The 25,699-nt window shown below is 49.3% G+C and overlaps 1 protein-coding gene across 5 annotated transcripts in view; it reads right to left on the reverse strand.

Moving 5' to 3' along the window:
- Positions 1-25,699, reverse strand: part of UNC13D (unc-13 homolog D) — a 57,644-nt gene that overhangs the window by 21,462 nt on the left and 10,483 nt on the right. For 4 of the 5 annotated variants that reach the window (XM_073312092.2, XM_073312089.2, XM_073312091.2 and 1 more), the window contains 13 exons: positions 14,084-14,116; positions 13,179-13,286; positions 12,375-12,434; positions 10,032-10,098; positions 9,485-9,677; positions 8,382-8,426; positions 7,513-7,581; positions 4,527-4,596; positions 3,847-3,951; positions 3,257-3,349; positions 2,524-2,627; positions 1,596-1,713; positions 13-137 (listed from right to left, as the gene is read on the reverse strand). In XM_073312092.2, coding sequence (XP_073168193.1) covers positions 13-137; positions 1,596-1,713; positions 2,524-2,627; positions 3,257-3,349; positions 3,847-3,951; positions 4,527-4,596; positions 7,513-7,581; positions 8,382-8,426; positions 9,485-9,677; positions 10,032-10,098; positions 12,375-12,434; positions 13,179-13,286; positions 14,084-14,116 — 1,190 coding nt within the window. Of the gene's footprint in view, positions 1-12; positions 138-1,595; positions 1,714-2,523; positions 2,628-3,256; positions 3,350-3,846; positions 3,952-4,526; positions 4,597-7,512; positions 7,582-8,381; positions 8,427-9,484; positions 9,678-10,031; positions 10,099-12,374; positions 12,435-13,178; positions 13,287-14,083; positions 14,117-25,226; positions 25,380-25,699 lie in introns of those variants that run through there. The other variant, XM_073312088.2, reaches the window with a different exon arrangement.

Consider the following 25,699-nt stretch of genomic DNA (forward strand, 5'->3'; position numbering starts at 1 on the left):
CAGCTGGCTGACCTGAGCAATAACTGTAGCCTGTTTGTGGACTCAGGGGCAGAGAGAGGGAAGACGATGCGGTACTTCCGGAGGAGAGAGATTCCATAGGCCAGCAAGGACTGGAAAGATTCGGCCAGCTCTGCTTTCTGGGAAGAAGAAACGGAAGATGCATCAGCAGCAACAGTGACTCTGTGATGGTCACAGCTCCTCAGGTGGACGACGCCTATCCCCAGCCAACATGGCCTCACTACTGAGGGGGGCTATTTCTGGATTTTGCAACATGCCTCTGCCTCCAAAACCATTTTAAGAATTATCTGCCCCACTGTAAAGGGAAGCACGAAGGAATGCCAGCCCTTCTAGGGAGACGCTGAAATTACTCCCAGCAGCCTCTGGGAAGTGAGAGGGAAAAGCAAAACTGAATCACCTCGAACTGATTTCTAGACTGCTTTAGGATCTTAAAAACCATCTAGATGCTTGAGGCATTGGTAGAGGCGCCCTAGTTAAGGCTGAGGTGAGTTTTGCATTTAAAGCAGGGATTTAACCCCACCATAACGAAAAATACAGCAACGGCGAGACGTTCCCAGGCAGGGAACACGGACACAATTTAAGACCCTGAGCGTGACCTGATAGCCAGAGGTCTGTCTCAATGGGGCCAGAACTGGGCGAGCAGACAGGCAAGCTGGACACACAGACAGTGTTATTTGTAGTTTTTGACTGGAATTGAACCACGGAATGGGTATAGAACAGTCAGCAGCAGTGCAAGCTTCCACTCCAATGGGCCTCAGCAAATCGCCCCCTTCAGGGAGAGGGCAGCACAATCTCCATGGCCCATTCCCGGGTCGGCCTGTAAAGAGGTGGCCAACAAGGGTGCCGGGTACCATGGTGGGGGCAGTTTCCGTGGGAACACCAGTCCTCTGTGGGCGGGACTGGGAGCCACCAATGAGGAGTTGCCAGATGGTAAAGATCTTCAGCCACTGCTGGGTTTGAACCAGTGACCTCGAGATGAAGGACTCTCAGCCCATTACCAGTCCCAGCTTCACCGAAGGTAGGGTAACAAAGTCTCTCACCCAGGGCAAGGGACTCCATTTGTAGAATGGCTCCCCAGCATGTCCGCCACTTAACAAGCCCAGCTGGTTGGGGTGAAATCCTACCCCAAAAGCTCAGACCCTACAGCTGGTTCGAGGAGAGCCTAGAGCCAGGTTTTTTAGCATGATCTGTTCCCTGCAAAGGAAACCGCTAAGGAACGCCATCCTTCTAGGAAGGTGCTGAAGCTACTCACAGAAGCCAAAGGGAAGAGCAACCCAGAACCACCTCAATCCGATTTCTAGATTACGACATGATCTTAAAGACGGTCTGTATTATGAGGCGTCAGCAGTGGCTCCTTAGCCCATCGTCAGGTTTTTCACCTAGCTGGCACAGGCCAGGAACTCCTTCTGCAGGGGGCTCCCACCCGAGCAGCACCAATTTGCGGCGCTTCTCAACCAGCCAACGAGGAGACGAGAGAGGTGACATGAAGAGGGTCCCTTGGCTGTCGTGGCTTATTGGCGGCTGTCCCCGGCTCCCCGGATCTCTGCCCCAAGATTGGCTGTGGTGTCTGCTCATACCTGCTCAGATCGCAGCCTTTCCTGGATCCACTGGTACTCGATGCTGGTGATCTGGTGGAGCAGGCAGGTGCAGTTAAACTCTAAGCTCTGGTAGAGTTTGCTGTAAGCCAGCCACTGGCTGCAGTGAAAGGGAAAGAGACACACTCTGAGATTGGGGGCGTGTAGGCCAGGCCCAGTACCCTGCTCAGGTAGGAACACGTTCTTATTACCCCAGGAGGTCAGAATCAGCCACTCCCCAAGACTCGCTCAGGCCCAGAGCTCCTGCCCTGCCTCATCCCATTCCAAAGCTCAGTGCTGCACCCACAGTGTTCACGTGGAGGGAAAGAGAGGGGCAGGGGAAGGGAAAACAGCTTGGGGTAGTGGTAGTGAGAGGTGAGTTCCCCCCCGCCAATCTCCACCTGCCCCAACCCGTAGCGATGGCCGTGTCTGCAGCGTTACAAGAATCAGGGGCTTCCTGGCGCATGCTCACAGGCAAGATGGTGATGGAGAGAATCCCAATAGTTCTACTGCCATAAACATCCAGGGAGAGCATGTCCCGGGGTGCAGGCAGTGACTATGTCTAGAGCGATGCACGAGGCAGAAGTGACCAAACTTATGGAGAAGAGCAAGGAAGTCAGACTACTGACCCTACCATAGGCAGCAGGTGTGGGCATCTGCAGTTCAACAATAATAATATTAATGCTATACTTTGTACTTCCATAGCGCTTGTTATCTGGGGATCTCAAAGCACATCACTAAGCATAGTCTGGCCTCACATGCCTGCAAAATAGGGCCATTTTTACAAACAAAAACACAGAGGGGTTAAAGGACTTGCCCAAGGTCCCCCAGAATCAGTGGCAGAGCTGGAAAGAGAACCCAGGTCTCTTAATTCCCAGACGCCGTTGCCATAATCATTACACAACACTGGCCGAGTGCATGTGGTACTTACGCCATGACCTGGTGAAAGTCAGACAGGTCTTTCTGAGCTGCGTGCAGGTACAGGATCGTTCTGGCATGTTTACTCAGCTCCCCATTCCAGGAAGTACTCCCAGCCTGTACAGGGAAGGAAAGAGCAAGAGAGTTAATCCTGCCTCGCAGAAGAGAAGAGAGAAGAGTCTCCTAGAGCCAGCCATAGAATTTGGATCCTCCTGTGATTTGTACTTGGTTTTCATTTGCCCCACCTCCTCTCTCAAGCTCTAGAATGGGCCCTTCACATGCCACATGGTCATTACACCAGCCCAGGCAAATACCCACATGGTTCAGACACAGGGATGAGCTTACTGGAAAGCTAATGGAAAGTGCTGGGTCAAGCAGTTGTTGCACGAGTGAGGAACAGGGCTGTAGATCTGCCGGCACTGGTCCAGGTTTCATGTCATCTCACACAATTGCCATAGAAACCAAGGTCTTTTAATGGAGACGTCAAAGGAAGGCGCCCTTCTGCCTGTCCCAGGTGGACGTTAAAGATCCCATTGTGCTACGCAGCATGTCCCTTCTCAGTAACACAGGCTGTTGTGTTGGATGCCTGCACCATTGGGGGTAACTCATTGCTTTGGAAAGTCTCTTGGGATACACCCAAAGGTTCTGAAGAGAGCCACAATCTGAGCCATCTGCACTGCAGCATGAAATTCAATCCTTACCCAGCTCCCACCAGCTTCCCTGACCCTTGCTGGCTTCACATGTACCTGGTGCTGCAGGATCTCATAGAGCACTATCTGCTGCAATAGGTGGCGATGGACGGTGTAACTCGGCTGGGTCTTGCTCAAAGAGGTGGCCCTCTGAAAAGAGAAACAAAAGCGGGGAGACGGCTCAGAGTGTGAGATGGAAGAGAGCACGTCTCCACAGGACACCCAACATCCAAGCCATCAGACAAACCTGGAGTCGGATTTAGAGGTCCCTTATTTAATGGCAGGACTTTGGGTTCATGTCCAAGCAACCACAACCTTTGTGAGAGGTTTGACACTGCCTCCTGGAAGAGTTAAACCAAGTGCCCTAGTTTTCAGGGTAATTAATCACCAGGCACCACTGATGCTGAGGCATAGACCTTTATCATGGGAGGACCCATCGAGATGCTAGAGAGTGCCCAAGAGAAAATGGAACAAATAGGATACAAGAGAATGAATTCCCCACTCCTCATCACTACAGCAGCCTGTGGGCCTTCTACACCTCTGAAACCTCCAGAGCAGCAACAGGATCGGACCCGCTGATATAGCCCTGGCAAGCAACCCACAAACCTAGCGTTTAACCTCCTCCCTTCACGAAAAGCTCCTCCTACCTTCTTGTGAGTCATCAGGAACTGCAAGTGGCACTGCCCTCGGTTGGGGTAGGTTTCTGTCCGGGGCTCCAGGTTGTACCATTCGTCAGTCCTGCAATGCAGGTCCTGTAGATAGACAGGCAGATGGATAGTTGTCAAACACTGAAGCGTCAGCGATAGGGGGATGCCCATTCAGAGAATAGGATCCATCATATTAATATGGCAGGAATTTGTAATATTAGACAATTAACCTGTATACTTAATTTAAAAAATAATCCATGGGCTGGAGGCACTTTTCCTTATTTCCTAATTTAGTCTCATTTTTCAATACAAAATCCACCAGCAGCAAAACTGTTGTACATCTCAGCACTGATCACGACCAATAAGTCTTTGCTTATTTACGATATAGCTGAGAATTACCTTGGCCTGAGGGATAGCTGACTATCTGTGGGGGGCTTGCAAAGGCCAGCAGCCCTGGTTAAGCATTAGTTCCTTAAGGAAGTATGGTCTATTGGTGAGAGCAATGGGCTCAGGAGACTGGCTCTGCAGTTGATTGGCTTTGCAGACCTCACTTTACCTTTCTGTCACATGCTGCCCAACCCCTGTGAGATTTAATTAATGCTTGTGACATGCTTTGAGATGCTCAGAGGAAAGATGCTATAGAACAACAGAGCATTATAAGCCTACATCTCCATGCTCACCTGCAAGCGAAGAACCAAGTTCCCAAGGAAGTCATCCTGCCCTTTGTCTTTCCGAGCATCCTTAAACATCCTGGAAAGGAAAATATAAATCAGCTGGGTGAAATGAGAAAATCTTTTCCCAGGAATGTAAAACACCTATAGGCTGTGCAAGGCACTGGAGGGGCCAATCCTGCACTGGGCCAGGAGATGGGTGTGACTGGAGAGAACATAAGAATGCACGGATGGTCTGACCCAGAATAGTCAATGGTCCATCTAGCCCAGTATCCTTTCTTCTCACAGTGGCCAATGCCAGGTGCTTCAGAGGGAATGAACAGAACAGGGAAGTTATCAAGTGATCCATCCCCTGTCGTGAAGTCCTAACTTCTGGTAGTCACTGGTTTACAGACACCCGGGACATGGGGTCGCGTCCCTGACCATGCTGGCTAATAGCCATTAATGGACCTATTTTCCATGAAGTTATTTAATTTTTTTTTAACCCAGTTATACTTTTGGCCTTCACAACATCCCCTGGCAAAGAGTTCCATTGATTGACTGTGTGTTGTGTGAAGAAATACTTCCTTATGTTTTTTAAACCTGCTATTAATTTAATTGGACGATCGCTGGTTCTTGAGTTATGTGAAAGGGTAAAGAATACTTCCCCCTATTCACTTTCTCTACCCCAGGCATGATTTTATAGACCTCTATCACATTCCCCCTTAGTCTTCTCTTTTCTAAGCTGAACAATCCCAGACTTTGTTAATCTCTCCTCATATGGAAGCTGTTCGTTTTTGTTGCCCGTCTCCCTCTTGCTTCTATGATTCTGCAAAACTCTCTCTCCTTCACCTGGGAGTCTCAGCACCAATAGTTAAGTGACCTGCTAAACTAGGGAAGCAAATGATAGGGCACTTTCTCAGCTTCTCCTTGTCAACCATGGTGGATGCAAAGTGCCTGCAGAGCCAGAAACAGCCTGGGTGTAGAGATCACAAACACTCAGTGGTGGTTGATACTCATTTTCCATTCCAATATTATACAAACTGAGCAATTTAATATGTAGATGAGCTGTGGCCCAAGACATGAGCCCCTGGTCCTCCAGGTGCCCCTGGAAGTCAGGAATTTGGAGCCACTGGCTCTATGTCACTACGGGCATGCCTACACCACACGCTGGCTGGCTGCCTTTGCCCAACCCCCCCTATAATCCACAGTGAAAGCTCTCAAATGTGCATCTAGGGAGCACTGTACCCAAAGACGCCAACTCCTTGGGTACGCTGGGGCTGGAGCACCCGCAAGGAAAAAAGGTGGGTGCTGAACACCCAGTGGCAGCCCTCCCCCCCCCGCAGCGTCTCCCACTGGTGGGCCCTGCCGATCAGTGCCTCCCAACTCTTTATCTGTGCCTCCCGCCCACCACGATCAGCTGTTTTGCAGCATGCAGGAGGCTCTGAGGCGGGGTGGGGGAGGAGCCAGGAGCTCGGGGGGGAGGGGGCGGAACGAGGCAGGAAGAGGTGGGGTGGGGGTGGGAAGAGGTGGGGCAGGGCCTTGGGGGAAGGGGTGGATGGAGGCAGGGCCAGGGGCAGAGCTGGGGGTCGAGCACCCCTTAGCACATTGGAAAGTCGGTGCCTGTGATTGTAGGGAGCTTGAGTGCCCATCTTTGAGGTATGGAGCAGAGTGTGTGTTGAGCCCTGACCTGCCCCCTGACAGACCCATGGCTTGTCCTAGGGTTGGGAGGGGCAGAAGTGAGCAGCATGCAGAGCCAGAAGAGCCTCAGCTTAAGGTGTGGGAGGACTAAAGTCATTGCTACAAAGGGGTCCAGGGAAGACAGACAAGTTCTCCCACAACACACCACAAAACAATTCTTAGAGAGGCTCCAGTTGGTGAGGAGCCATGAACTCTGGGATACGCCCCCAGAAATCCTTGTTCCCTCCCAGCCACAGGTAGCTGCCGTGCCAATGTGGGCACAGCTAACCAGGCCTGGGTTCTGCGGCCGTGTGGACTCTCAGACAGGGCCGGCTCCAGGCACCAGCGTTCCAGGCAGGTGCTTGGGGCGGCAGTCAGAACGGGGCGGCAGTGTTTCCGCGGTGGTGGCCCCTCTGTCCCACCGGCTGTGGCGGCAATTTGGCGACGGCTCCTCTGTTCCGCTGGCCGTGGCGGCAATTCGGCGACAGCTTCTCCCTTTTGCCGTCCGCGGCAGAAGTTTTTTTCACTGCTTGGGCTGGCAAAACCTGTAGAGCCGGCCCTGCTCTCAGAGCAGGGTCGGCCAACCCGCACCCACATGAGCCAGGACACGTGGTACACCTGTCACAGAGACATGCCCTGCAGGACAGCAGAACTGTGAGTGGGAAGAGGAGGCTGTGGCCCAGCCAGGAGGAGTTCATCACCGACCAGAGTCCTTGCCACATCCAAAATTCATCTCCCTGTGCCCTGGTCTCTTGCGGTCTGCACGCTGGGTCTCTTTAGTCCAGTACAGCAGACACGAGGATCCCAGGCTGGAGTACATCAGGCCCATCATTGAGGTGACCTATTTGGTGTTGGGCTGGGCAAGGGAAGTATCTGCATCTCTCTTTAAGGACATTCCTGGTACATCTCCAGCGGAGTGCCATGCTCAGAGGAGGCTACCCATTCTAGCCACCTTTGTAGAGATTACACAGACCCAGGGCACAGGGGTTGGGGTGAACGCATACCTGTCTTTATTTCCTTGTCCCTCAGACGCCTCCCTCCTTCCTATAACCTTTAAACATTACTGCTGCAGATAAGGATTAACTAGCGTGAAGAACAGGACACCGGAGTCAAAGGGAAAATCTCCCCAGGAGGGGATGGCGAGCGTTTGACAGAGCTGCTCCCATGCCTGCAGCACAGCAGAGCGAAGGTCTGATGCCCAGCCGGTGAGCCTCCCAAGCGCATGCTGAACAAGGACCTCACAGCGCTGCACTCAGAGCAGCACTCAAGCTGAGCGCGTGCACTGCTAACAGAGCGGGGTGACTGACAGCCCGTCCACCCACTCCCCAGTACCAACCTCTTCAGGCCATGGAGATCTGTCAGCCCTCCCAGCTTATGCCGCATGGATTCCTCCACGTCCAAGTCCCTGCCGGGGAGAGTCAGAAACACAGCAGGTGAGGAGGGGGATCATTGAAAACCGCATTGTTAACGTTCGTTTGCCAGGGGAGCCGCAGGGTCAAAGTCAGGACTAAGGAAGAGGCCCCCAACACACGGACTCCACCGGGCCAGAAGGGGGGGAAATAATCAGGTGTTCAGGGAGGAGAGATGATACTCAGATACAGTGTAGTGCTGGGGGCGGTATAAAACCCTGTCGAGCTAGACGCGATTTCTTGCAGCAATTGTGAAAGGGAGTCTCGACTCCCCACTCCCGCCCCACCTCCAAGGCAACACTCATCCGCCATAAAGAAGGCAAAAGGGCACAAGCCCCAGTTTGACAACGCCTGTGCACATCACCTTTGTAGAGATTACACAGACCCAGGGCAGAGGGGTAGGGGTGAACGCACACCCGTCTTTATTTCCTTGTCCCTCAGACGCCTCCCTCCTTCCTATAACCTTGACATAGAAATTCAGGGCTGGAGTCTCTGTTGCCTTGCACCTCGTGTAACCCTTTCCACCTGTGCAAAGTGACTGCAGAATGCAACTCCTCTGATCCAATGGCACAGCGCACTCACTTTCCACAGGTGTAAAGGACAGTGTGCAGCCATTGGCAGTGGAGGACTGGGCCCCGTGTACATTAGCTGGGGTTCCACACAGGGATCTGTTAGGGTGCAGGCTGCAGGAGCAGTGCTCTCAGAGCCGTGTCTCAGAGCAGGATCTCTGCACACAGACCGGTCTTGAGTTTTCAGCCCCAAGCTGGCATGGGTGCGTACGCTCCATCACACTCACCACATATCCAGATGGAAGCTGGAATTTGCTTCATCATTAAACTCCCTGCAGGATACAGAATCAGAAGACGTTACTCCTGGGATTTCGAGAGGATTTCCACTCAGGCCACAAATATTAGGAAGGGATGGTGAAGGAGAGAGAGATTAAAGGCAGGGAGCCCCCACGCCACAAGCTAGAAACAGTGTAGGCCTGGGGTGTAGCTTTGTGTCAATAAAGAAGACGAGTCAGGCCCCTGGAAACCCTGGTTATTACAACTGGACTGTCACAATTGCTCTCTAGTTCTCTCGGGGCACTCCCAGGTTTATGGGTGGTCAATATGTTTCAGGTGCTCAGTTTGTGTTCTGATTCCTAGAGTGGTGGCAGGCCTTTGGCTGGACTACCTTCAGATTTTTCTGGCTTGCCCAAGAATACCAGAAAGAGAAGCCCCCGGGCTGACAAATATGGAAGACACAGGGCAAAATTATTCATAGAAGATCCAAGGAAGTCTAATCCCTGCAATAGACCTGGCCTGCTAGACAAGAGCCAGATACCCACTGAGGTGTATCAACTGCAAAAATTAAAAAAAAAATACCCCACATCAGCTGGTCTCAGAGCCCAGGTCTACAGACTTGGGTTCATGGGGCTTGTGCTACAGTGCTAAAAATAGCCCAGTACCGTCGCTGGGCCTCAGAGCCTGAGCTCCAGCCAGAGCAGGAATGTCTATAGGGGCTGTTTTCAGTGCCGGAGCGTGAGCCCAAGTCCTTAGAGCCAGGCTGTGAGACTCGTTGCCAGGGGTGTTTTGGTTTTGCAGTGTAGACATAACCTGAGAGATCATTGCACCTCACTTTTCCACTGTCTCCAATTTCTTTACCAGGCTAAAACAACACAGGAGCTTCTGCTCTTTCCAACAAGCAGAGGCCTGTGTTTATAGCACAGCATCCTGGCTTGTAATCCTGCCAGTCCCCCCTGCCCCTCACAAACTACTAGCAATGTTACCTCCCAGTTTATGTCAATCACAAAAAACAAACTTTGGACCTAGATTCCTTGCCAGTGGTCCTTGCAAGCAGAAAGGAAACAGCTGTGGCAGCAGAGAAGTGAAAGGAAGGGACAACGGGGAGACCTACAGTATAAATGTCTCATTCCACACAGGAGTGAGAGTTTGATTTATGACTTGGGTGCGGTGTGTCTGGTCTTCGGGGATCATGTCTTTCACCACAGCCTTTAATGGCTTTTTGTTCTCCATATGGGAGCTGCTGTCGCTGGAAGGCTCCTGTCTCTTTGATTCTATCCCCAGCAGGCAGTATGGGTCGCTGAACCCTGCAACCACAAGGCATAAAAAAAATAAAATTTCCTCCAACAGAATTATCTATTGTGACAAAATGCAACACCCAGCCTTTGTGCCAAGGTCCGCCTGCCTCTTGGGGGAATGGACAATGATAACAATACTTTGCACTAGGCGCCTTCAATCTGAGGAGCTCAAAGCGCTTCACAAACATTAATTAATCCTCACATCGCATCTTAAAAATAGGGAAACCAAGGCACAGATGGGTGACCAACTTGCCCAAGGTGAGACAGCGGATGTAAGAACAGAACCCAGATCTCCTGGCCCAGTCCCCTGCTCTGATCAGGAACATATATATATATATGCGTCATACATCTATTCACACTCACCACTGACATCTTTACCCAGAATGTCTTTGGCTTGCTTCACAGTCACTTTCAGACAAAAAATTGGTTTCTGGAATTAAAAAATAAACAAAAAACAACTCATCTCACCTGAAGGAAAAATCTCCATCATACACAGAAGTGACTGTGTGTTAGATTTATTTGTAAACCCCATGATAAAACAAGGAAGCAGCACACACTGTTTCAATATTGCCAACCCCACGCACTCAAATACCAGGCCCCAAAAAATCATGAGAAAATGGCTGAGAAAAGATCTTTTAAAAATAATAAATGTGGAGGTTGGGTTTTTTTAATTTGCATTCTGTTTTTTTTAGCTTTTATGGAGCACTCGGGTCATATTTCCAGGAGGACTGGAAACTTACTTAAAAAAAAAAGAAAGAAAGCGGATTCTCACATAATCATGTGACTCCAGAAGCTGAGAGTTTAAGGAAAACATCAAGCATCTCTCTCCCCTTGCTTCCTCTCTGTACACATCTGCCCGCTGCCATTTCCAATTCAGCTTTTGTGGCAATCCCCCTCTCGCTAAGCCCTCCCCTCCTTGGGGAGATGATGTACAGCAGCCCCTTCAGAGCAGTGTAGGAAATGCAACTGACCATTGTCCAAGCAGTGAAACTGACCATACGTTGTGCTGTCAAACGCACAAAGTACTGTAAATAAGCAGAGGCCTGTCTTTATAGCACAACCTCCTGACCTGTCAGTCCTCTTCAACCACGAGCACACAATACCTCCCAGACTGCATCAATCATGAAGACCAAAGTTTGGACCTAAATGAGCAGCAGGGTCACAATGTGTTCAGAAGCTGACAGTGTCCCTTTTAAGGATGCAATTGGAAAGTTGCAGACAGACAGATCCCTTCAGCACCACACGTGACTCTCTGTAGCTATCTCTTTTTGCTGTCAGAGGTCAGTGCTGAGAGAGGTGGCAAAGTTCTCTCAAGAAACAAAAACCAAACCCAACCAACAATACTTTCAACTGCTTCTGAGCCCTGATCCTCTCCCACCTCTGCACAGAGGGGAACAAATTAGTCACTGAACTTCCGAGGGACTAAAGAGGAAGTTGTTTAGTCACCTTTTCCATCCATGGGAGCTGTGGAAATATGCGGTAGAGTGAGCAAGGCCAAAGGAAACATCTGAGGACAAGGGACTTATGGGAAATATTGCCCCCAACCCCTCAGCTCCAGGCCAGGTGCACAGAGGGTCTCTCTCCTCCAGAATCCACTCCCGCCCATGTGGGCAGCAGAGCTGGCTCCTGACAGTGCTGCTGTTCGCCACTAGGCTGCATTCTGTAATTCCACTAAGCAGCACTGAGTGGGCAGGAACATGCCCCATGAGTATGTCGACCCTGAAGCTGGATATGTAACTTCCAGCTCAGGCAGACGTACTCACGCTAGCTTTCATTGAGCTAGCAGGCTAAAAATAGAAGTGTAGCTGCCAGGGCTCAGAGAGTGGGATGGGCTAGGGTCCCAGGCAGGATTGTATGAAGTGAGGCCAGCCCATCCTGCCGCCCACACTGCCAGAGCTACACTTCTGCTTTTAGCACGCTAGCTCGTTGACAGCTAGTGCACAAACATCTTCCTCAGCTGGAAATTTCACCTCCAGTTCCCACGCAGTCGTTCCCACAGTCTGGCTCCTACCGCCTTTTCGTAACTGGTCTTTCAGCCCCACAGACTTTGCAGAGGGGACAAAGGCTGACAGGTGGGGGATCATCCCATATAAGTCACCTACCCCTTTCCAGAACCTCACCCTGGCTGGTTGGTTTCCCTCCTCGCTCCCCAAAACATAAGGCTTTAATCTGGATTTGATAGCAATGACTGTCAGTATCGAAGGACAAACTTGGACTATGGATAGTCCACCTGGGCCTTAGCTAACCAGCTGCTGTCCTACCATTAAATAGGGCACAGGATTTAGGACCAATCCTTGGGGATATCCATATTAAACACACCTCTGGCATTGACCTAGCCCTCTGTGTTGTTCCACATAACTGAAGCACTGAGGTCAGTAGCATGTGTGCAAGCTGTAGATACTCACGGCCATGTCACCTGAACGTTACCACTCTGTAGAATGAGGAATACTTTGAGTTCTTGCTACAGACGCATTGCCCTGGGGTGGGCACACACTTAAGAGACGATGCCTGTATCTATCACACATTCATGTACACACATGGGCTGACCCTGCTGAGCTCAGTGGGAGTTTTAGAGGGGCTAGGCCCACAGGGGGAAGTGACCCAGCACAAATTCTGCTGGCATTGAAGTTGTCTGCGGAATAGAAATATACGGAGCCTGCCCCTACTTATGGGTGGTGTGATCTGGGGGAGATGGTCAGACTTTACCTCCAACTCTCTGACCCGCTGCAGTATAACGTGATGCTCCTCTGGGTCCATGCTGAAGGCCTGTTTTAAATATTACAGAAGACACAGTGTTGGCTTTATAACAATGGTACCTGGAATACATCCAAGGGCTTCCCACTACTCCCTTCCTCTGGGAGCCAGCTGGCACTCATGAAGGGTTTGATGGGAAAGGATAGAACAGCTTAAACTAAGCCTAATCCAGACCCAGACTCATGAACACTTGGGTGCAGTCCACACAGACTTCCTAGCCTGTCCATCCCCTAGATAAAGGCTTCTTCCCAGCCAGACTGCTCCTCTCAGCTGCACTTCCGCCCCCAGCCGCTGTGCAGACTCTGCTGCCCTTCCCCTTCACCATTATTTTCTTCCCAGACCCAGGTCCCCGACCCTTCTGCAGCCCTGCTCAAGCGGCTGGCTGGTGTGACTCAGCGTTGTCCTGTGCTGCTGACTGCTGCTCTGACTATGACTCATGCCTGTGTCCAGCAGACCCCCTCTAACTGCAGGAGCTCAGAGAAAAGATTCATGCCTTATTCCGTCTCTGCAGAGCAGCCCCGGCAGCTGCGGGGATCTGAAATATGGAGAGAAGAACTCCCGCTCAGGAACTCCAGGGCTAGGGGCATGGAGGTGGCCTCTTCTCTATGTGGGATTGAGGGAGTTTGGGGGGCGAGAGGTACAGAGAGAGGATAGCAAGAGGACAGGAACGTAGGGCAGGGTTTCAAGGAGCTGCAGGACAGGCACTCTCCCTTGACCTGGATGGGGATGGGGTTGGGGTTGAGCCCAGGGACTGACCTTTTGCACATACTCGTACAATTCATCTGTGTTGGCATCATAGGCGGGTTCGGGCTTGCCCTGGCGGTGCAGGATGGTGTAGAGAACCTCCTCGTACAAGAGATTGAGCTGCAGGGCAAGGGGGTGACAGGTCACAGTCAGCTCCTCCTCTAGACATTGTGTGAGCTAGTCTCCGGCATGCTGGATGAGGTCTTTTCTGGGGTGGGGGTGGTGGAGGGCGTACGGATTGTACTCTTAAATGTTTCCTCCACAAAACACAAGGGGAAATGTGTTTGCTCTCTTTTCACAAACTGTGTCTGCTGCCCAGAATAAGCAGCAGGACATACTATCTAGAAAGCCCCTGGCCATGTTATCCCATGCTTCAAATCAAGCCTGTTATATGCCCCCTTCGGCATCGGCTCAGTAGAACACACTTGCTTTCAGGCATACAGACGATGGGCAGCTTGTACAGCAATGCACTTCCCCGCACTTTGCTAACGGGAATAGATGAAGTTGAAGCTGGAGCAGGCTGGTAGCAACTGGACATTGTTATAATCAAACCCAGTTCTAGAGGTGTTTTGTCAACATGGCAATTACCACTAATTATCCTCTTTGTTGGCAGTCTCTACAGACTAGGGGAACCAGATGTCCCCATTTTATGGGGACAGTCCCGATTTTTGGGTCCTTTTCTTATATAGGCTCCTATTACCCCCCACCCCGTCCTGATTTTTCACATTTGCTGTCTGGTCACCCTACAACAGAGGACTAGTACTCAGTAAGGCTGGAACTTGTGCTAAGGCACATTGCAGGGAAGCTTGCATTGCTACTGCCTGTCTATATGGATAGAAAAAAGGACGTCCATATGCAGGGCTGCCAACCCTTTTACCAACACTCCACTGATTAAAGAAACAATGCCAGACTCATACCTCTCGCCTGGAAAATCGGTGGGACAGGTCCATCTAGAAGAAACAAGAAAGACAGAGAGACACGTTTCCGTTCAGTTTTGATGGCATAACAGAACATCTTTTTCCATCAGATGCTTTTTCAGAGAATGCAACAAGGGCAGGTGTGCTTCCTTCTCCTCTCTGCATGCTTTTAAAAACGAAATGTAGATTGTGACAGAAGCATCAACTTCCTCCAATAGCTATGTTAAGTGCATGAAGCATTGTGGGCCAGGGATTGTATGGTCTTCCCTGGGGTTGGGGGACCACAGCCCTTCAGGTGCTAGGACAGCAGGGCATGATTAGGCAAATTCACTCAGGTTGTAACACCTCCCAAGAGGTACCAACACCCACAGAGGCTCACATATACTGATTCAAACCAGATTCTCTAGAGAACCAACAGACCAAAAAAGGACTTTTGGATAAATAGCCTGAGTTTAAACTGACTCAGGCCCTGCTTTTGGATCCAGCAGGACAGAAGCTTTTGTCCAAGGGAGGCCCCAATCCTCCCTGGGACAGGTTAGAGGGATGTGACCCATTCTTGGAGGTGCTTGTTCTCAGCTGTTATGAACTTGGGACCACAGAAAACCCCCTTGGTGGCGTTTGAAGGACTGATCACATGCCGGAGACCTTTTGGAACTGGGGTGATCTCTGGCAGGCTTATTACCATGCATGTAGGTTCTCTGTTTTTAATGTTTTCTCTAGGATGCTTTTACCTTAAAAATAAATGTGCTTGCTTAGGAAGAGCTGTGTTGTAACTTAACTGTGGGCAATTTTGCTGTTTATAACCTCTGAGGAAGGGAAGCAAAGCAGGCTTGCTTAGGCAGTCTAACTTGCTGGGGAATTCACAGAGTAGGTAGGGAACTGTGCAGCCTGAAAATAATCTGATCAGCAGGGAGAGGACACATGACTGCACCCAAGAGAGGTAATGGCCGGGGAGTGAGAAGCCTAAGAAGCCTGAAGCACTGAGGTCAGTAGCATGTGTGCAAGCTATAGATACTCACGGCCATGTCACCTGAACGTTACCACTCTGTAGAATGGGGAATACCTTGAGTTCTTGCTACAGAAGCATTGCCCTGGGGTGGGCACACACTTAAGGGACGATGCCTGTATCTATCACACATTCATGTACACACATGAGCTGACCCTACTGAGCTCAGTGGGAGTTTTACAGGGGCTAGGCCCACAGGGGGAAGTGACCCGGCACAAATTCTGCTGGCATTGCAGGTGTCTGCAGAATAGAAATATACGGAGCCTGCTCCTACTTATGGGTGGTGTGATCTGGGGGAGATGGTCAGACTTTACCTCCAACTCTCTGACCCGCTGCAGTATAACGTGATGCTCCTCCGAGTCCATGCTGAAGGCCTGTTTTAAATATGCCTTTGGTACACCATAGAGGGGAAAATACAGGTGCAGGTGCCCTCAATTGTGACAGATTATTTTGGAGACTCAAGAACATGTGTCAAGGTTCCTTCCCCACTCTGAACTCTAGGGGGTTCAGATGTGGGGACCTGCATGAAAAACCCCCTAAGCTTATTTTTACCAGCTTAGGTCAAAACTTCCCTAAGGTACAAACTATTTTACCTTTTGCCCTTGGACTTTATTGCTGCCACCACCAAGCGTCTAACAAATATATAACAGGGAAAGAGCATGCTTGGAAATGTCTTTCCCCCCAAAATCCTCCCAAACCCTACACCCCCTTTCCTGGGGAAGGCTTGATAAAAATCCTCACCAATTTGCATAGGTGAACCAAGACCCAAACCCTTGGATCTTAAGAACAATGAAAAAGCAATCAGGTTCTTAAAAGAATTTTAATTGAAGTAAAAGAATCATCTCTGTAAAAGCAGGATGGTAAATATCTTACAAGGTAATCAGACTCAAAACATACGGAATCCCTCTAGGCAAAACCTTAAGTTACAAAAAGACACAAAAACAGGAATATCCATTCCATTCAGCACAGCTTATTTTATCAGCCATTTAAACAAAACAGAATCTAATGCATATCTAGCTAGCTTACTTACTAAGTTCTAAGATTCCATTCCTGTTCTGTTTCCGGCAAAAGCATCACACAGACAGACAGAACCCTTTGTTTCCCCTCCCCACCCCCTCCAACTTTGAAAGTATCTTGTCTTCTCATTGGTCATTTTGGTCAGGTGTCAGCAAGGTTATCCTAGCTTCTTAACCCTTTACAGATAAAAGGGTTTTCCTCTGGCCAGGAGGGATTTAAAGGTGTTTACCCTTCCCTTTATATTTATGATAACATGCATAGCCTGTACTTCTAGATCAGCTGTTCTCAACTTTCCAGATTAGTGTACCCCTTCCAGGAGTCTGATTTGTCTTGCGTACCCCAAGTTTCATCTCACTTAAAAACTACTTGATTACAAAATCCGACATTAACATACAAAAGTGTCATAGCACACTATTAATGAAATATTGCTTACTTTCTCATTTCATCATATAATTATAAAATAAATTAATTGGAATATATTGTACTTACATTTCAGTGTACGGTACATAGAGCAATCCAAACAAGTCATTGTATGAAATTTTAGCTTGTACTGGCTTCCTTAGTGTTTTTTATGTAGCCTGTTGTAAAACTAGGCAAATATCTAGATGAGTTGATGTACCCCTGGAAGACCTTGAGAACCACTGGTCTAGATGGTCTATTGGCATAGTTACACATCATCTTGGAAAATCTCGACCCTCCAGGCCTACAGGTGCTATGCACAGAATCATTGCCTAGGGCCAGACAACTAACTGCTCCATCACAGGAGGGCCACCACACAACACAGGGCTTTGAAGAGGTGCCTTTAGGGCTGTACTCACAACTCTTTGAGGGACAGTCATGTGTCTTGACAACAGGCCCTTCACAGGGGGTTCATATCACTGTAAAGGGCCTTGACAGAATACCAACAGAATGTCACAGGCAGATGGGTAGGGCCCATACACGGTGTGTTCCATAATGTCATAGAGCCCGAGCAGTGTGCCCATCAGAGCACCCCTGCACTAAGCACAGCCGTTCAAGCTTTGATAGTATGGTCTGGAAGGTCTCAGCATAGCGCCTCCACAATGTCAAATGTACGTGGCCAACAGGGCCAGGCAGCAAATCAGAGACAGGGCAGTCGCGCCTCACCGGAACTCACAAAGACTCAGCCACTTCACACTCAGCGTGGGCAAGTAAACAAGAGCCCTGCACCATACAACTGAAACACCCGGAGAAACAGCAAAATAGAAACTTACACCCTTCCCTCACTGCAGGCAGAACAAACCTTTGTGAGGTTTCAGTTTAACGAGGGATTTGGGCAAGTTCTGCACACCCCAGTAGGGTTTGGTGTGGAGACAAGGCATGTGGTGTCTAAGAAAATACCCCTCCCGCTTGGCATCTGTACTGTGCAGCACTTTCCCTATCAGGGTTGCTCCACCCAATGGATTTATTTCAAGGGGGCAGTGGGAGCCACTTGGAGGGGAAAGGCAGGTGAAGGGGACTGGGACATACTACCCAACAAGGTCCCATGAATCTCCTAGTCAGCCCCAGCTCATCCCTCCATTCCCCGGTCAGCTCTGCAAGGGGCAGAAGCAGACAAGGGACAGTTAGGGGGTGTGGAGCACATGTAGCTGGGCTCAGTAACCTAACGCAGGTGCAACCACTGGGTATGCAAGGAGAAGGAAAGACAGCAGCGGGTGTCTGGTAGTGAAGAGATTTGAGAGAGGGCAAATACTACTTGTCTTCCAATTCATTTTAAATAACTGCAGACTTGTATTGTATCCCAGGTTAGGGAAGGACTTTCTTTCATTGCTCTACACAGAGGAAGAGTATAGTTTGTTTTTGTTTGGGGATAGACTGCTCGCCCTCCTGGAGAGAGAAAGCCCACAGTGTGACAGGACCCCTGGGAATCCTTCACTAGGAGCATAGCTGACCTGAGAAACTCTTGGCAGCAGTAGGTCAGAGACAAAGGCTGTAGATACATTTTTAAAGGCTGGATAACTTTGTGACCAATAAACACTTGTAACTAGGCAAGCCAAGATAAGTTGAGGAGGACCTAAGTCTCATGCTTTCAGGTGTCAGTTTGTTGTCTCAGGAAGGAATTTCCTCTCCCCCCACACTCACCATCAGAAGAGCAGAACTGACCACCTGGGTTGGTGTCCCTAGCTCTGAAGCCTCAAATATTGACCACTGCTGAAGGACAAATATGTTCATTTGGTATGACCAACCCTATGTGCCTAGGGAGTGCAGCACGTTCTTCGCTCAGGTCCTGGGTTCAGTACAGTTAAAAGTGAGGCCTTTACGGAAGCACCAGATGCTCCTCTAAGAAGATCTGGGATCTCCTGGTACTTTTGAATGTTTCACATTCTAGTCTGGTGGTGCTATTGTGAACTTATGGACATAGAAATCCATTCTAAACAGGCAGCTGTTCAACATGGGGAAGAAAAAAAAACCTTCAGGAGGAAGAGACAATTTCTTCCAATTCAATTATCCAGGCAAGTAATGGCAGCCAATCAAAAATGGCAGCAGAGCCCTTTGCTATGGACAATTCCTTGGATTCCAGCATTCATGACGCCAGGAGCAAGAGTGTGGGCTTGGGGCAAACACATCTTGAATCAGGTCAGGAGTTACTGGTGAGGGACAGACACATTCAGAAGAATAGGAGAGATGCTAATGTGGCATTTGAGCCATGTGGTATATGAGTATCTTGTTGTTCCATTCATTATGAAGGTCAGTAGTGTGCATGATTGATTCAAAAAAACTAGAAAAGTTCATGGAGGATAGGTCTATCAATGGCTATGAGCGAGGATGGGCAAATATGGTGTCCCTAGCCTCTGTTTGCCAGAATCTGAGAGTGGACGATGGCATGGATCACTTGATGATCACTCTGTTCTGTTCATTCCCTCTGGGGCACCTGGCATTGGCCACTGTCGGAAGACAGGATAATGGGCTAGATGGCCCTTTGGTCTGACCCAGTATGGCCGTTCTTATGATTAAAGAAAGGACAGATGAGATTCTCGGTATAAAGGTTTGGGGAATTCCAGGGATTATGGCGCAAGGTGACTAGAGGCTTCTTTACAAATAAATGCCTAAGATTTGTAGAAAGGAGCCACTAACCCCCACACTTTCTCTGTAGAGCTTGTTTTCCTAGAAACACCATGATGTTTGCATTTTATTGTCATGTCACATAGTCAGTGTGATTTCCCTTTGAGACAGTGTTGTTTTGGGTTTATAAAGTTAACACAGAAAAGCCAAGAGGATATATAAATCCTAAATGTATTTTCCAGGAAGGAACTATTGTCCTGACAGCAACATTATGTTGCTCCTTGTTGATATATGGGTGCCTCCTATAAGTGGAGAAGGGGTAATAATAGTATCTGATCTTCTGACGGTTACGCATTTGACCTTTGCTATGAACAACAACAAAATGTTTGATCTCTAGTATCAAGCATTCTTTACCTTATAATGTGTGGGTCATGATAACATGGTGGACCCTATATTGCAGCGGGGTGAATTTTTGAAAACTTGTTTATCTTTGTGCATTATGTAAAAAGAAACTCAATCAAAACCAAAAATGACACATGGGCTCTGAATCTACAACACCCAAGCATGGAGCATATTTGGATCCGATCCAAGTGGGAATCGATCTGTTCCTTCTTTGTTTATTGGGTGGGACCAGCCCTTCTGATCCCAACCACCCCAAACTTTGGGGAAGTTCAGCTCCCAGCTCTGTGGTGCAAGCTCATCTCTAAACAAAATGGGATCTTTCCAGCCAATGTCCTTTCCTCTGCCAAAGCCAAAGATACCAGCAAATCCTCACAAGCACCAAGTTATTTCTCTTTGGAGACTTCTCAGCCTGGTAGTAGGGGCTAGTGCAGGGCTTCTCAACCTTTTTCTTTCTAAGGTCCCCCCAACATGCTATAAAAACTCCACGGCCCACCTGTGCCATAATCACTGGTTTTCTGCAGATAAAAGCCAGAGTCGGCGTTAGGGGGAGCAAGCAGGGCAATTGCCTGGGGCCCCAGGTCAGAGCCCCAGGTGAAGCTACATAGCGCAGGCTTCAGCCCTGGGTGGCAGGGTCAGGACCCCGGGATTCAGCCCCATGCGGTGGGGCTTTGGCTTTCTACCCTGGTCCTCAGGGAGTCTAATGCTGGTCCTGCTTGATGGCCCCCTGAAACCTGCTTGAGGCCCCCTAGGGGGCCCCAGACCCCTGGTTGAGAACCACTGGGCTAGTGCACACCCAGTGTTCTCAGAAGGTGAGTGGGTCTTTATTTCACAGGTTTCAGAGTATTTCACAGATATTCGCTCACTCAACCCACAGCCTGAGAACTAGCAACACATTCCTAGCACACAGCATCGCCTGACGAGTGATGATTTCACCACCCCAAACTGGGCGATCAGGTTATGTTTTAACTGGACATGGTATGGTTTAAATTCTCATGTGGCCTGTAGCCTTTATCTCACAGCAGCATAATGACTAGGCACAAGAAATCAAGCATGGGACAGTTAAAGGACAGGGTGAAAAAGCATGATCACATCACCTTGCAAGAGATCAGTTTCAAATTTTTCTTACACCACAAGTGAAATGAGTGTTCCTTTTAGCTCAGGGCTCAGCACACACATACGCCCATCACAAAACCACCATTCAGTTTCACCAAAGGCAGCCCCCACAGCTCAGGAAAGGTCCAAGAGTGAACTAGCAAGAGATGGTAAACATGCAGAGGCTGATGAGGGCTCAGTAGTACTGGAATGGCAGAGATGCAATAGCTGCATTACTTACAGGATCTGTGTGTTAAAAAAAGAGATGGAAACAATTCTTTTAATACAAAAATTAGGGCCAAAGTAATCCCAGAGGTATTTGACTGAAGTTAGTAGTTACACCCAGGATGAATTTGATCCTTAAACTATAGGGGGAGGGAAAGCCATATCTACCCTCATTGTTCCAGTCTGCTAGGTGGTCCCTGGCAAATAGCAGGAGGCAGCTGGAAGCTGTATTTCGCTCTTTGGTTCCTGAATAGCTCTGCTTGCAATGATCCTTTCTAAAAGCAGCACATTCCAGCTTCTGCAGCCTCCCGGTCCTTGGAGCACCTCCCGTCTTGGAAACACTTCATTTAGATTGTCCCCTACACCGGGCTTGAAACAGAGTATTGTACTTCCCTCGGGGTCGCTGCAGCAGAGCGTAAAGACCTTTCTCTAGGACCCTCTTTCTGTGGATCAAAAGCCTCCCAGCCCTCCAACCATCCTTCAGACTGAACCACGAGTGCAGCCAAGTTTCAAGCACAAATGGAAAGAACTTTGTTCTTCCTCAATACAATCCTTTATACGCTGGACACCAGATCCACTTCTTCCCCCCGTTGCAGGTTGCAGCGGGGCTGTAAGAGGGGAGGAGAGAAGCTGTTTTTGTCTCTCTCTCTCTCAACACTTTCATGGCCCCCCATATAGAAACAACTGTCTCTTTCTTTTTTGCCTGGGTAACCCACACACCTCCGGGCACCGAGACCACTTAGAGAGATCAAATGAGTCTGCTCTACAGGCTTAGCTAAACAGCCTGTTGGCTTTTAGCTCATGCGGTAGAGGCTCATGCTTTAAGTTCCGGAGACACCTGGTTTGAGCCCACCTGCCGAGGACCAGGGTCTGTCAGCACTGCACCAGCCTATAGGAGAAACAACTTGATTAATTTAATAGTGTTTGTTCTGGGGTTGGTTGGTTTTTTGTTCTTTTGCTCATTTGTGTGTGCATGGAGATTATTATGGAAAAGCTAAGCTGAAGAACCACAGTTTGCATTTAGTGCAGAACGTCCTGAGGCCTGTGGTCATTCTTGCCTCTAGTGGGAGGGAGTTCCACAGTCTAGGTCCAGGTCTTGTGAAAGTCTCCTGCACTCATAGAATCATAGAATCATAGAATCATAGAATATCAGGGTTGGAAGGGACCCCAGAAGGTCATCTAGTCCAACCCCCTGCTCAAAGCAGGACCAATTCCCAGTTAAATCATCCCAGCCAGGGCTTTGTCAAGCCTGACCTTAAAAACCTCTAAGGAAGGAGATTCTACCACCTCCCTAGGTAACGCATTCCAGTGTTTCACCACCCTCTTAGTGAAAAAGTTTTTCCTAATATCCAATCTAAACCTCCCCCACTGCAACTTGAGACCATTACTCCTCGTTCTGTCATCTGCTACCATTGAGAACAGTCTAGAGCCATCCTCTTTGGAACCCCCTTTCAGGTAGTTGAAAGCAGCTATCAAATCCCCCCTCATTCTTCTCTTCTGCAGGCTAAACAATCCCAGCTCCCTCAGCCTCTCCTCATAACTCATGTGTTCCAGTCCCCTAATCATTTTTGTTGCCCTTCGCTGGACTCTCTCCAATTTATCCACATCCTTCTTGAAGTGTGGGGCCCAAAACTGGACACAGTACTCCAGATGAGGCCTCACCAATGTCGAATAGAGGGGAACGATCACGTCCCTCGATCTGCTCGCTATGCCCCTACTTATACATCCCAAAATGCCATTGGCCTTCTTGGCAACAAGGGCACACTGCTGACTCATATCCAGCTTCTCGTCCACTGTCACCCCTAGGTCCTTTTCCGCAGAACTGCTGCCTAGCCATTCGGTCCCTAGTCTGTAGCTGTGCATTGGGTTCTTCCGTCCTAAGTGCAGGACCCTGCACTTATCCTTATTGAACCTCATCAGATTCCTTTTGGCCCAATCTTCCAATTGGTCTAGGTCCTTCTGTATCCTATCCCTCCCCTCCAGCGTATCTACCACTCCTCCCAGTTTAGTATCATCTGCAAATTTGCTGAGAGTGCAATCCACACCATCCTCCAGATCATTTATGAAGATATTGAATAAAACCGGCCCCAGGACCGACCCTTGGGGCACTCCACTTGATACCGGCTGCCAACTAGACATGGAGCCATTGATCACTACCCGTTGAGCCCGACAATCTAGCCAGCTTTCTACCCACCTTATAGTGCATTCATCCAGCCCATACTTCCTTAACTTGGTGACAAGAATACTATGGGAGACCGTGTCAAAAGCTTTGCTAAAGTCAAGAAACAATACATCCACTGCTTTCCCTTCATCCACAGAACCAGTAATCTCATCATAAAAGGTGATTAGATTAGTCAGGCATGACCTTCCCTTGGTGAATCCATGCTGGCTGTTCCTGATCACTTTCCTCTCATGCAAGTGCTTCAGGATTGATTCTTTGAGGACCTGCTCCATGATTTTTCCAGGAACTGAGGTGAGGCTGACTGGCCTGTAGTTCCCAGGATCTTCCTTCTTCCCTTTTTTAAAGATTGGCACTACATTAGCCTTTTTCCAGTCATCCGGGACTTCCCCGGTTCGCCACGAGTTTTCAAAGATAATGGCCAGTGGCTCTGCAATCACAGCCGCCAATTCCTTCAGCACTCTCGGATGCAACTCGTCCGGCCCCATGGACTTGTGCATGTCCAGCTTTTCTAAATAGTCCCTAACCGCCTCTATCTCCACAGAGGGCTGGCCATCTCTTCCGCATTTTGTGATGCCCAGCGCAGCAGTCTGAGAGCTGACCTTGTTAGTGAAAACAGAGGCAAAAAAAGCATTGAGTACATTAGCTTTTTCCACATCCTCTGTCACTAGGTTGCCTCCCTCATTCAGTAAGGGGCCCACACATTCCTTGGCTTTCTTCTTGTTGCCAACATACCTGAAGAAACCCTTCTTGTTACTCTTGACATCTCTGGCTAGCTGCAGCTCCAGGTGCGATTTGGCCCTCCTGATAACATTCCTACATGCCCGAGCAATATTTTTATACTCTTCCCTGGTCATATGTCCAACCTTCCACTTCTTGTAAGCTTCTTTTTTATGTTTAAGATCCGCTAGGATTTCACCATTAAGCCAAGTTGGTCGCCTGCCATATTTACTATTCTTTCGACTCATCGGGATGGTTTGTCCCTGTAACCTCAACAGGGATTCCTTGAAATACAGCCAGCTCTCCTGGACTCCTTTCCCCTTCAAGTTAGTCCCCCAGGGGATCCTGGCCATCCGTTCCCTGAGGGAGTCGAAGTCTGCTCATGAGCCTCTCTTGTTAGTGGACAGTTTCATTGGCAAGGCAGAACATACCTGATGTGGAAGATCAGACTTGCAGAGGGAGAGGCGATCTGCCAGATAGCTATGGCCAATCCCATGGAGGGCTTTGATTATCAGCACAGAGTAGCTTAGGAAGCCAGTGCAGATAGCATCAAAATGTGCTCCCAGCAACCTTTATGAGGAAGTACGTAGGCTGCTGCATTTTGTACTAGTGGGAGATTTTTCCAGAGCACATGGCTTTGAGCTGCAGTAATCAAGCCTGCATAGGATCAGCTGTTGTACAGTCTTTGGGCTTGTTGCAGATAGAAGTGGGTATTTTAGCTGCTAATGAGTGCTACTTGGGCATACAGTAGCCGTGAGGAGCCCAAAAGGACCCTAAGGCTGTGGATCAACAATCCCAGGGCAGATGCCCTCAACTGTGGAGGATGATATTCAGAGTACATCCTTCTTCACTGGTGGAATTGCAACGGTGGAACATCTCTAGCAAGGAAGCATAGTGCAGATGCCCTGGTGCCTGCCTGTATCAGTCTCTCACTGGGTACTTTTGCCCTTGCTACTCAATAACCATGACTACAATGAGGTTTCTCTTCTTAATCTCCCATCATTATCACTCCACTGGTGCTTGGCACAGTGGCGGTGCTAACGTAGACCAGCCAGCAGTGTTTTTACCACCAGGTCATCTAGACCTGCTTGAAGTCTACGCTGGAGCTCCCATGGTCGCCAGAATTGATGGAGCAGCAACAGTGCTAAGCAGTAGTGAAGGATTGAGAGTGTTTAGTGTAGACAGAGAATATGGGGCCAAGCACCTTCTCCAAGGTGTTGAGAGCTCTCATCTTCTTCTAGGTTGGAACCTTAGCCTTCACTTTTGGACCTCAGGGAACCTCAGGACTTAGTAGCCCCAGGCTCTCCTCCCAGTTCCTCCGTGTGCCAACAATTAAACCCCAGAAGATGCTCTGTGCAGCAACGTCTCAAGATCTGAGCAAAGTGGGAGCGAGGGGAAGTGAGAACACCACGCATGAAATCAGAGACACATAGCATACAATGTAAACACCTGTTTAAAATGAGAGTAAAGAGACCACATACGTCACTGCTGTCCTCCCCAGGGCCGTCCCCTGCTGGCATCTCGCTGACAGACTCCATGCTGGGGTGGATCAGAGCAAACCTGTGCTGGAAACAGGAGGCTGAGCCCCAGAGAACACAGCTACAGCTCTGCTTATTTAGGCTTGAACCGCCCTCTCCACCAGCATCACCTCCTCGCCCCGCCCCTTGTTCATATGCTCAGAGGAAACCACACTCTTTATCTCACCCTGACCATTTTAACAACAACCGGAAATGCACAGAGGCCTCCTTGAATAGATCTTGAGCTATACTTTCTCCCCTGCTTGTGGACTCCCATCTGGGGTCCAGCATTGGGGAGGGAATGAGGCTGCGTTCCTCTGATCCACGGCTGGGTCCTCAGTTTCTTTCACATTATTAGCTATCGAGGGTTGTAGGTGAACGTGGCACTTTACGGTCACCCAAGGAGGCACCTTACAGTTCAACTCAGACCCAGGCAA

The sequence above is a fragment of the Lepidochelys kempii genome, chromosome 14 (assembly GCF_965140285.1).
Source record: "Lepidochelys kempii isolate rLepKem1 chromosome 14, rLepKem1.hap1, whole genome shotgun sequence".
Lineage (NCBI taxonomy): Eukaryota > Metazoa > Chordata > Testudines > Cheloniidae > Lepidochelys > Lepidochelys kempii.